Source organism: Anabrus simplex, chromosome 1 (genome assembly GCF_040414725.1).
Source record: "Anabrus simplex isolate iqAnaSimp1 chromosome 1, ASM4041472v1, whole genome shotgun sequence".
Classification (NCBI taxonomy): domain Eukaryota; kingdom Metazoa; phylum Arthropoda; class Insecta; order Orthoptera; family Tettigoniidae; genus Anabrus; species Anabrus simplex.
Window position 1 is genome coordinate 1,246,401,934 of NC_090265.1, and position 13,358 is coordinate 1,246,415,291.

General features: G+C 38.5%; 1 protein-coding gene across 1 annotated transcript in view; it reads left to right on the plus strand.

Annotated features, from left to right (window-relative positions):
• The window catches only part of LOC136877961 (hemicentin-1-like), a 153,463-nt gene that overhangs the window by 117,214 nt on the left and 22,891 nt on the right, over positions 1-13,358 (plus strand). The window contains exons 13-14 of the mRNA XM_068225723.1: positions 2,768-2,917; positions 13,210-13,305. Of these exons, the coding sequence (XP_068081824.1) occupies positions 2,768-2,917; positions 13,210-13,305 (246 nt within the window). The remainder of the gene's footprint in view (positions 1-2,767; positions 2,918-13,209; positions 13,306-13,358) is intronic.

Below are 13,358 nucleotides of genomic sequence, written 5' to 3' on the forward strand. Positions count from 1 at the left end.
ATTGGAGATGCAGGGAGGATGTTCTAGTACTTCCCATCTCCAGTGCCGTAAATGGGTCTGAACAATGTTTGCCGTATGAGCTGTTGCATTATCGTGAATGATGATTGCATTGTTCAACAACTCGGGACGTTTATACCTGATAGAGTAACGTAGGTTACTCTGCAGATAAGCATCATAGTAATCTGTAATAACAGTCTGGCCACGGGGGACAAAAATGATACAAAATAATTCCTCAAATATCATACTCTAAAATGACCATTAACTTCACCAGAGGTGGATTTTGACGGGCTTTTTGTTTTCATGGTGATCCTGGATGACGCCATTCATCAGACTGGCATTTAAGCTTGAGTTCATAACCCGTCCCAGGTTTTATCAATGGCAATGATCCTGTTCAGCATGATGTCCCCTTCACGTTCATATCGCTCCAGGTTCACACAACACGTTTCGTAACGTGTCCACTTTTGTTATTCTGTTAGTGCATGTGGCGCAATTTTGCACATTTGCAGATCGTGCCATAAAATTTTGTGTACAGTTGCCTCGTCAATACCTGTTTCTGTTGTCAACTCTTGCAGAGACCATCGCCTGTCGTTCTCTAAACAATGTTCTATCATGGCACGAGAAACATTGGTACAAACAGTCCTAGGGCATCCCGTACGTGTTTTGTCGGCACTTCTTTCGAAACCTGCTACCCATCTTGCAACAGTTCTGTATGGCAGAGCATGACCTCCAACAACTTCTACGAGTTGTGTGACATTCTCTCACATTTTGACCACGAAGCACTGTTATTTTTACATATACATGTTGTTCTAGTTGACTCACATCCATACTTGATGAACTACAAACATAAACAATGCGCCAACCAACTTGATGCGCATCTCTCTTCTTCTGTTCTGAATATCTACACCATCTAGCAGCATCCATAAGTACTGTATGTCCTAATGTAAATGTTGCATATCAAAAACATGTGGATTGCAGTCCGCGATTACACGGAAAAATTGTTGCCATGACTTAGTAAGTGGCCCACGTAACTTAACCCTTACCCTTGAGGCTTCAAGGAAAATATCCTTGTTTCACTTGCTAGTTTTCTGCTTGCCTTATTGTTATCAGCAAGATCCTCCATTTTTTAATAATCCTGTGACAACTAAGGCCTGAGTCATTTAATAGGCTCTAAACAGTCAGAGGACATCCCCAGAAAATTGGAGGCTTCCTCAAGATGAACTGAATTTAAAAATGTGTTTTCCCTCGAGGTAACAGTCAACAAGTTGTCCTCTTCATGAGTAGAAACCCTTCTTGAAAATCCTTTGAAGCCGGTCATTATCCCCTGTCAGTTGCTACTGTGCTGCAAGGTGAAATGCTGCATCTGACCATTGTGTTAAAAGCCTGAAACCACTATGTCAAACAACAACCTATGTACAGAGAGGCATTGTTCCTTGAAATTACAGGGTTTATCCCACAAAACTAAGTATGTAGCAAACTGCAGGTGTTATTTCATTCAACCCTATTTGTTCATTAAGCTGTCTACATTGAAATAAGACTACTGTAAAAATATATATATTTTTAAAGGACTTAGTCAAGTGCATGGTGTATATTGAATATGTTTACAGTGTCATTGTTCACACCAAGTATGCAACTGAACGCACCTATTTGATGTGTGTCAACATTTGTACTTAATTTTTTCTTTCTCTTTGTCATAAAAGTTTTGTACTCTACTGCATTTTCAATTGTATTATAGTTGCCTAATGATTATTACTAAAGACTACCATAGTTGTTACTTAATGCTTGTCACATACTTCACACAGGTTTTTTTCTTCTTTTTCATTTCACAGAGGTCTTACTCTATATTTGAGTGATAGAGGGCATGTTCCATCATAGGGCTACAAAATCAAAGTTGAGTTGTTTGATTCTAGGTAACAGCAACCTTTAGGTGCTACTACTAGGTGAGGAAAGTAATGACAAACTACCCAACTCCTCATCATGGTGTCGACAGCAGATGTTATGGTTTCCCCATAACCACATAACCTTCAGAGATCCTTTTTTGAGGTTTCAACCAGGCTCCAGACTGAAGACTTAACAGAAAGACCAAGAAAAGGTTGACTACAGTTGTTCCAGGAAATCTCTGAGATAGTATTTTATTGAAAGTGATCAGTAACCTATAGCAAATCTGAGTCCTCATAATTACAATTCTACTTTGTCAAGTAATTTCCCTAAACATGAATGCTGATAATAAATGTACAGCTAGTGGATACAACAACAACAGCAACAAAAATAAAAATTTAAATGAATGTTTGAGAGATGATTCAAAGAAATCAAACTAGTCTGTGAAAATAGGTTTCAAGACAATAGTCTAGTTTGACCAAAAATCTCATTGAGGTCAGTATGTTGCCATTAACAGTTTAATTGTTATGAGCCTATCTGCTGATGTAATAGGCCCTCAGGATTGGCCATACAAATACTATTAATTTTAGTATCCAGCTCCATGGGTGAGTGGTCAGTGCCTTCAGTCATTGGCGCCCCAGGTTTGATTCCCAGCCGGGTTGAGAGAGTTTGATCTTAAACAGTTATGTCGTTTGTCTCAGGCACTGGGTGTTTCTGCTGTCTCCAACATCCCTGCAACTCTCACACCATACAGAACACTACCGTTCACCACACTATTAGGCAATTTCCCATACACGGCAGATGTGTTCTGCCTTACAAGGGCTTCACCAGGCTAGCAATAGTGACATAAAATTATTAATATAATTTTACATGACTATTATGTATATTCCAGATGCTGATATTCCTTTCAACAGCAATGGTTCCATTCCCTGTGATGTTCATGGCAATCCAAAGCCAGAAATAATTTGGCAACGCCTAGATGGGAAAGAATTAGATCCAACTCGTTTCTCAACTGAGAAATCCTGTACTCTCACAATTTCAGGTAATAAAATTATATTTAAAGAGATCTTTAATGATATGATAATGTTTGCAAAATAAAAATTTGTTCAAGCAAAACACTAAAATCCATGGTTCCTAACACTTCATACAAAAGCTCAAAAGTTAAAAATATAGTATATTTCCTGTTGGCTTTGTGCATTCCTTTTTTACTAAGCACCCAGCTTATGAAAGCTGTATGAGGTAATAATAAATATAATACAAAGTAAAACAGGGGGTTTAAAGGAAGTTGTATCTGATATTTATCCAACATTTAAAATGGGAAACTCTTTCAAACACTATGTCCAACACCTATTCCATTTCTCTACGGGATTGGGTGTGAAGTGAGATGAATCTTTGAAGCAAGTTTTAATGACTGGATGCTCTTTCTAACGTCAACCTCAGCAGAGGAGTTAATGAGATGAAATTAATGACGTGCTACTAAAGAGAGAGGGTGAAACCTGGTGCTCTGATGTAGCCTACTCCTGTCGAGTAGCACCAAGGGGTCTGCTTAAAGCTTAACATCCTCATCTGAAGGATGAATCACCATCAACAGCATCATATGCCCTCACTTCATATGAACACTGTGGAGAGATTTGGAATTGAATCCAGGATTTTGGTACGCAATCTAGTGATTAGAAATTGTACATCACCACCACCTCTCTTACCCTGCTGGCCAACATTCTGATGGTGAAAATGTTTTCGACCAATGGGATTCGAACTAGCTAACCACAGTCATCATCATCATCATCATTTCCCCTTAACCAGCTCCTGCCGGGTCGGGGTATTAATGGCACTTCTCCATCTTCCTCTTCCATGACCTTGTCCCAGTCTAAATTTTGTCTTTTTATGCTGCTCTTCACTGATTTAATCCACCTTATTCTAGGTCTTCCTCTTGCTCTCCTGCCCTCACACTTTGCCCTCAGCATCTGTCTTGGAATTCTATTCTCCTCCATCCTTTTTACATGTCCAATCCACCTTAGTTTATTATTTTCAACTCTCTCATTTAGCTTTCCTATCCCGACTTCCTTCCAAACCTTAATTTCTCACTCTGTCTTTCCTTGTCTTCCTATCATAGTTCTTAGGAATTTCATATCACTGAATTGAATTCTACTCTCTTGCCTGCTAGTCAAAGTCCAAGTCTCAGCTGCATAAGTCAGTATGGGTACATAGTACACTTTGTACATGATCTCTTTACTTTTCCATAGTACTTCTGTGCTACAAACAAGTTTTCTTACACTTTGGTGGAATGTATTACTCTGCTGTATCCTCCTACTTATTTTCATCTCCACCCTAGGATTCTGCATTAATTCACTTCCTAGGTATTTAAAGCTGTCCCTAATTTCCAGACTCTGACTTCCAATTTTCACAGTGCCCTTTCCTTGCCTTTTCCCTCTCAATATCACCATAGTCTTGCTTTTTTCTGTACTGATTTTCATGCCATACTTCTCTATTTTTTCATTCAATATATCTATTTGTTGTTGCACTTCTTTGCTGTTCTTTCCCCAGATCACATCATCTACATCTCTTTATCTCCATAGGCTTCCTTTGTTTCCTTTACAATTTTGTCCATGACCATAATAAACAAAAATGGTGACAGCACACTCCCCTGTCTTAGTCCAGTCTTATTCCTAAACCATTCTGTCTTTCCTACTGGGATCAGTACTCTGCTAACCACAGTGTCAGACCTTAAATACTTGATGCCTTAATGATTACGGCCACCAGGTGGGTTAGCTCTTTTAAACACTGCTGTACAATATTAAGAAAGGGCATTAGAGCAGATAAAAATGCAAAAAAAAAATGGAACTTCTTTGTATTCTCTCAGGAAAAGTTCCTTGCTATAACACTACCATATGGTAAGCTTATGAACTCTGTAAGGTGATGCACAGGTAAAAAAAAAAAAAAAAAAAAGAGAGAGAGAGTAGATTTTGACACATCTGAATAACAAGTATCTTGACTCATTGAAACATTTACCTCTTTTAAAAATTTTCTTAGAGGTTTTAACTCTGGAGGGTTTTTAGCAATCGTGGGGTGGGAGAGGGTTAAGACTGAGAAGGGAGGTAGCCATGGCCTTCTTTAAGATATAGCTACAGCATTTGCCTGGAAAGAAAATGGGATGCCTGAGATAGGGAATATCTTTTGGATGCAAGATCATGATCCTTATAGAAGGTTTCCACTCCAGAAAGTAAAATAATAGTGGGAAGACCTAAAGAAATAAACTAGGATTACTTCAGTCAGTAGAGAAAGATCTGAACCTCATGGGTATAATGAACTGGAGAAGGAAGGCCCTAGATTGTGATGTCTGGAAGGACATTTTGAAAGAGGCCAGGGTTCATAGTGGACTGTAATGTAAGAAAAAAAAGAGACAAAAAATAAGTTGAGAAACCACAGAAAACCATCTTAAGGACAACTGGCAGAGGGATTCAAGCCCTCCATCACTTGAATATAAGTTTATAGCTGCTTGACCTATACTGCATAGCTACTTTGCTTGGTACATTGATATCTTTCTCTCTCTCTCTCCCTCCCTCTCTTCAGTTTGCTTGTTGACCATTTGTTGAGTTACCACTTGGTTCTCTGTTCTATATACATTTTATAAATTGTATCTCATATTCAACATATTTCTTTCCCAGTTTCATCATCTCAATAGACAGTTCTTCCCTTTCTAATAAATACTCATTGTGCTATTCATTTAATCATAGCAAAGTGCATGTAGAGCTAAGGTATATCGTAAAAGTGCAGTGGCATATACTGAGGGCTACCAAGGCTATCGGTGAATCCCAACCTCAACTGAGAATGATGGAAGTCTAAAGCACATTATAATGTAAGCATCTGACACATTATTCTATTTACAAAACTTGAAAGCAGTGAGAAAAAACGTAACATTTATTTCTGAGAGCAAGACATCGGAGACTGATATCGCGTCCCTCTCCCCTCTACTCGCCCCGAGAGGCTTGCTGCTGTAAATCGTATAGGAGCGGTGACCAGGGAGGAGAGGTGGCTAGGCTTCGGTCCGTCAGATCGCCACTGCTAACTATCAACCATGCATTACTCATCGTATATACTTCCTCACCTCATACTTCTGACTTAATCATATAGATAACAGAATGCTGGTATTTCACTTCCATTTACTTTTACATACTTGTAGGAAGACATTGCAGCGCTGCAGAAGTAATATACTTTTCTTTTTTTTAGGTAGATCTGCTAAAATAGAATGCAATCTTTCATGTTCTCTTTTATTGGTTGGAATCGAACCCATGATCATGGGTGGACACCACCACTAATCTCCCGAGGAAGCCAATAAACCAGTGAATGATGGCTAAGACCGCTGTAAAATTCAGGAGTTGTATTTAATAATAATAATAATAATAATAATAATAATAATAATAATAATAATAATAATAATAATAATAATAATAATAATAATAATAATAATAATAATAATAATAATCCCATGTAGGGATTTACCCGTTACCTCCATCGGGTGCGTCCCATTGGAATTGGGGAAGCTCACTGGCTCTGCCGCCAGCAGAGTCAGAGGGTAGCAGGGAAATAAAATACCACTGTGAAAAAAAAAAACTGGTCCCTTGCCAGGGTTACGGCGAAGACTGGTAAATGACCAGAAGCCAGAAAACATCTTGAGGCAACCTCTAGGGCTAACAACCCTAGTTGTAAAAGGATGGGTACCCGTCCAAAGCAAAGTCAAGTCAAAAAGCATGATGGCACAACATTTCAAGAAACATACCCCGGGGGGTAAATCTTCGGATAAATCCCTTGTCGCGAACGCCACGGCGCACGAGTCTCGTTCGGATTCTGGGGGAGACTCGATATCATGCAAGAGACGAGTCGGAGCGTCTCGGTGTACCCCGAAGAGTCAAAAACTCAGGCCAAAATCTAAAACCTTTCTAGCAACTTTCAACATAAATTCACTTACAGAAACTGGCAAGCTGGAAACCCTCACCAAAGCTCTTCACGAAAATCAGATATCCATAATGGCCCTACAGGAAACAAGGTACCCAGATGAAGAGATTTTTTAATCCGAAGGCTACCGATTTTTCAAGAGCAAAGCGCAAAGAGGAATCCTCAATGGAGCTGTGATGCTTGGAACAGCGTTTGCTGTTAGAACCAAGATCCTTAAATCGCTTGCAAATTTCGAACCCGTGAATGACAGATTGTCTATACTCACAATTAAATGCACGAACAAAACCTACGCCCTAGTTAATGCACATGCTCCTACAAACGATAAGAACAAGTCTGATCCAGACGAAGTTGATAATTTCTGGGACCTACTGGATGAAAAATTAAACAAAATCCCCAAACACCATGTCAAGCTTCTTTCGGGTGACTTCAATGCCCAACTAGGTCGTGAACAGAAGTACAAGAAAGTTATAGGAAATTACCCTGCTCACAAAAGAACCAATCCCAACGGCAAAAGACTGGTGTCCATTTGCGAAAATCAAAACCTGCAGGTCATGTCGACCCACTTTCGCCATCTACCCAGAAAGCAAATGACTTGGCGTTCTCCTGTCCAAGCTCTCGGAGAGTTCCAAATTGATCATGTTGCAATCTCCAGGAGAAACAGCCCTGAGATTATGAATGTCAAGGTAACGAAAGGCATCGATGTGGCCTCAGATCATTATATGTCTCTTATCAAATTCAAACCAATTCCCGCAAACACAAGGAAGACAACCAAACAGATCGACAATGATAAACTTCGGCAAAGGGTCGAGGAGTTCCAGGAGAAGGCTAGACCAAATGACTGTGACTTTAACAACGCCAAAAGTCTCCTTGTTGCGGCCGCCCAAGACGTTGCAGAAATCAAGAGAAGCAAAAAGCATGCCTGGTGGAATAGTACCTGCGAATTAGTCCTCCAAGAAAGACTCAATGCGTGGAAACAGTACTACTCTACGAAATCAGAAAATGATTGGGAAACCTACAAAACCCAACGTGCCCAAGCAACTAGGGTGTTCAGAACTGAGAAACGTAAATACGAAAAATCTCTCATTGAAAAGATAGAACAAAACTTTAGGAAGAATGAAAGCAGAGAGTACTACAGAGCCTTCAAACGCAAACTCACTGGCTATAAACCACCATCTCTATGCTTTGAGCGAAAGGACGGCACATTGGCGACGTCAAATTAAGAAAATTGCAGCATTCTGGTAGATTACTTCAAGAATTTACTTAATTGCTCTAAACCGCAAAGCGCCATTGAGACCAAGGAACCCTTACTCAGGTACCCAGATTCCAGACCACCCGACAGAGATGAAATCAAGCGCCACATTGCCCATCTCAAAAATAACAAAGCACCGGGGGAAGACTCAGTAGTAGCAGAACTATGGAAATATGTCCCAGAGGAATCACTTGATATCTTGCAAAAGCAAATAGAAGAAATTTGGAACAAGGAGACCCTACCCGAAGATTGGAAAATAGCTTTGATCCATCCATTACACAAAAAAGGCAGCATGAAGAACATCAACAACTACAGAGGAATATCTTTGCTACCCGTAACTTACAAAATTCTATCACTTGCCATCCTGGAGCGTTTGGAAGCACAAGTCGAACATCAAATAGGTGAATACCAAGGAGGGTTCAGAAAAGGTCGCTCAACAGCTGAACAGATCCAAAATCTCAAAATGATCATCAGATATTGTACACTAAGGTCCAAGCAGTATGTGTCTGTCTTTGTGGACTTTAAGAAAGCGTACGACTCCATTGACCGGGAAGTCCTGCTAAACATCTTAAATTAATTTGGAATTGATTTGAAACTGCTGGGCTTAATTAGAGCCACCCTGACCGATACAAAATCCAAGGTGAAGTTCCACGGATGTCTCTCGCATTCCTTTGACATCAAAACAGGAGTCCTAAAGGTGATAGGCTATCCCCGATACTCTTGAACTGTGTTCTTGAAAAGATCATCAGAACCTGGCGGGTGAGATTACAGGAACCCAACTACAGTCCATTGAGAATAAGAACCAAATCCAAGGGGATTGCAACAGACTGCTTAGCATTTGCCGATGATATTGCTGTTCTCTCAAACGACATAGAAACCACTAGAGCTCAAGTTGAAATTTTAAAGGAAATTGCCGAACAAACTGGTTTGCAGATATCGTTTGAGAAAACAGGAGTAATGACTAACATCAAAGAGGCTCCACCAAAACTCCATACAAAATACGGGGACATAACCCGAGTAGACAAATTCAAATATCTGGGTGAGATCATCATGAAAAATGGACTGGACAAAGAAGCACTTCAGGAGCGAGTACGCAAACTGGAAATAGCCTACCAAACATCCCGCACAATCTACAACAAAAAATGCCTTTCCCAAAACACCAAGATATGTCACTATGAAACAGTTCTGAAGCCAGTAGTTCTATATGCAGCCGAAACCCTGTCTCTAAATGCCAACAAAGGACTCCTTGAAGAACTGGAGAAAAGAGAATGCTAAATTATGAGAGGAATCTTGGGATCAAAGTACAGAAATGGAATCCACCAAAAGAGATCCAACAAGGAAGTCTACAGCAAAATAAGAGAAAATTACCGACACAATCGGAAAAAGATGGGCATGATTTTACGGTCATCTGAAAAGAATGGACGGAAGAAAGTTAACTGAAGAAATCTTTCATTTTTTTGATTCAAACCCAAAAACCACAATTCCCTGGTTTAGAAATACCAAAGAAGACCTGAAAATGCTACATATCTCAGCTGAAGAAGCCCTTAACAGAGATCTCTTCCACAAGAAAATATTGACGAACGGGCTAAACCGAGACGAGCAACCGAGCCCCTTGGACAAAGGAGCGTAAGCAGGCCCACTCACAAAGAATGAGGGAAATTTGGGCTCTAAAGAAGGCCAAGTTCAGTGTCAAATGCAACAAGACTTAACGTGGTCCTTGATGGCCCCAGCAAATTATATATAATAATAATAATAATAATAATAATAATAATAATAATAATAATAATAATAATAATAATAATAATAATAATAATAATAATAATAATAATAATAATAATAATAATAATCATGATGGTGCATGGCATTTGTATAAGCTTGGTGGTGTCCGAATGAGGGTAAACTGAATGGCGAAGATGTCATATACAACCAGTCCTCAGGCCAGGGGAATTAACACTATGAGGGGGTTGATTCTGAAAATTGATCCGGGGCCATCGGATGAAAGGCAAGCATTCTATCCATTTAGCCACAAAACCGGACTTTAATTTGCTAAACCTTAGGCTACCACCTCCACTGTTCAAGGGTTGAGCATTGGCAGTAGCAGAGGCCAGGGCAGTAGCTTCTGAAGCAGCTTTCACAACACAGCAGGTTTCTCTGTTGGCTATTGGCTGCAGCTCAAAACGCTGAAGGCTTGACGTTCACTAAACCAACCATCGAAATGGGGTAACCTGGTTAACCTAAGTCTAGTGGTAGTCCATATCTTGATCCCAGCATACGCCACTGTAAAAGTGTATACTATAAAATATGCTGTGTAGTTTGATATCTGAAACCATAAAGTGTTTCATAGCAGCACTCCTTATAGATCTCGTGCTACTGGTTTAGAGATCTAACTTCAGATTCCACATAGATCTGGGAGATGTTGCTCAGCAATAGTGACTGGGTGCCTCAAGAAATGGTTCAAATTATTTCAATACAGAATATGATTTCAGCTTCCTCTTCTTAGTTTCTGTGTCCTCTGGGATTTCCTTCTCAGTTTTCCTCCAATCTCTTCATTCATTTTATCATCGGTAGCAGTTCTTCTTCGACCTTTTCCAATATTAACTTCTTTCAACCAAGTATTGAAGACTGTTTTCTTTAACCTTGTTGAGTATAAGAAAGAAGTTTCTATGAACTCTTCCTTTTATTCCTTCATCCCTAAGCTAAAAACCTCCCTGAAGTTCACGAGCCAATTTTATACAAGCCTCACTCCCACTAAGGAGCAAGAAGCCAGGAATGGTACAACTCTCGAGGTGACCAGTCAGGCAATAGAATTTTACTCCAGACTTTCACATTCACCAATTACATTTGTTTTTATTCCTATCAGTTAGAGTTCTCTTCATATCTGGGAATTTATGTTTGAAAAAATTATCTTATGCAACACCCATTGCGCCACTAACGGCACGTGGCAGTATAGTCTGTTTCACAAGTAAAATACTAAAGCTTGCAGATACCAGTTACAACAAAAATTTCACATATTAATAATAATAATAATAATAATAATTTTGTACAGCCCAAAAATTTGTTTAAAAATATTATTACACTTCATTAAGGTTCATAATTTCTTTTCTTCATAGATCCAAAAATAATATCTTACACAACATCATAAGCAAAATCTTCCAAACAATAAGTCCTGTGTTCGTTTCCTCAAAGGAGATATTTTATACAGTTTTATAAGCAAATTTTGAAACAACAAAATACATTTTTCCGTCTTTTCCCCACAGCTGTCCCAACTCCAGCCACAGTTTCAAACATTTGTACTGCCATTACCATAGCATATGTCAGTGCATCTGTCAGATGTAACATTAGTTACTGGTAGATTACTATCGCCACTAATGACATGAATGCCACTGATAACATTAGTGACTGGTAGATTGCTGGTACTTTCAACAGTAACATACAGAACTTATTGTTGTGTTGACATTATCTTGTGCTTGCACAGCATTATAGTTGCCTGTAAAATTCAAATTCAAATTAGATTACTATTGCCACTAATGACATTAATGCCACTGATAACACTAGTGAATGGCAGTTTGCAGGTACTTTCAACAGTAACATACAGAACTTATTGTTGTGCTGACATTATCTTGTGCTCGCACAGCATTATAGTTGCCTGTAAAATTCAAATTAAACTAAGTTTGCTTGGTTAAATTGCTTAAAAGAGAAATTTGTATTAATAACCTCTGTGCTGTACATTATCCATACATGTGAGTGATAGTGGAAGGTAAACAATAACATAGACTAGTTAACTTATCAGTAGTTAACTCATAATTCATTTGACAATGCAATTTTTCTTTACATACCAATATAGCAAAATAATTGCACAATTTTCTAAAGTCACATTAGAATATCCTGCTGCTGCATCTTTGTTTGCTTGAATTTCAAGCGCTAACTTCACAAAACATTCTCCTGTACTTTCCATGGCTTACAGATTCCTACTGAGCAGAACACCTGTAGAATATCTTTTTGAATAGTCGTACAACAATCCCATCAGCATCTCTCTAATTACAATTTGAATTAAGTGCTTCACTGCATACAAAACTGGCCATATGTAGAATATGTTGCATTACTAGATGTCAAAAATGACTTTGTAAAAAAAGTTCCACATGGCCGTTTTTGCAAGCAAAGTTTTATGCATATTCAATAATAATGATGTTATTATTTTACTGTTCCACTAATTACATTTCGATAGTTTTTGGAGACGCTGAGGTGCTGGAATTTTGTCCTGCAGTAGTTCTTTTACATGCTAATAAATCTACTGACACGAGGCTGATGTATTTGAGCACCTTCAAATACCACCGGACTGAGCCAGAATCTAACCTGCCAAGTTGGAGTCAAAAGGCCAGCACCTCAACCATCTGGCTATGTATATTCACATGGCCAGAGCTGTTCAAATGTCTCCACAGCCAATACTATGCAAGATTCACATAGACCATTTTAAGGAGCAATTCTGGTCGGTAACCTGTGCCCATTGATACACAAAACCCATTTTTTGTAAATAACTCCACATAGCTGGTTTTGCAGGCATAACAATAGTATGTTTAAAAACTTTTGTAAGATTTTATATTTCACTAAGAAAATTAAAAAAGAAAAAACACAGATATAAGTTGTTTTGAGTTAAAGGTACCAGTAGTTCAAAAAACCCTCCCCTGCCAATTACATCAGTTTCTACTATCCTTTTATTTGTTAAGTGAAACAGGGCCAATGAAGATATCTTTCAGACAAACTAAAAATGAACACCTTCCTATCTAAGCATGAGAATAATTTATACTCAAGTGCATCTGCCACAAAAATATGTAAAAAATAGAGTTATTTCATGGAGGTGTTTCATTAAATGATGTTCTGTGTAATTCTATTAAAAATATTAAAATATACTGAATCTTTAAAATAAGGTTACAGTTTTCTTGCAGGATTTCTATTCAATTCAAGAGCACTCCAAACATCTATAAAATGTTTGCATTAAGCACTGTTTTCATTCATCACCGACTTGTGCATAAGCATTATTGATGTAAATATGTCCTATTTAAAACCCACGAGTCATTAATCCAAAAGGCAGTCTACTTAATGCTTGCTGGTTTTTTGTACTTATCTCTTTTCAGGAGCAAAATATGAAGATCGAGGTAGTTACTTTGTAACTGCTCAAAATAGCTTTGGAGCACGGGAAATGCTAGTCAGACTTGCTATAAGTGGAGTTGGTAAGCATAAATAATGAAAATAATTATGAATAATTACATTTTTGGATAGCTAT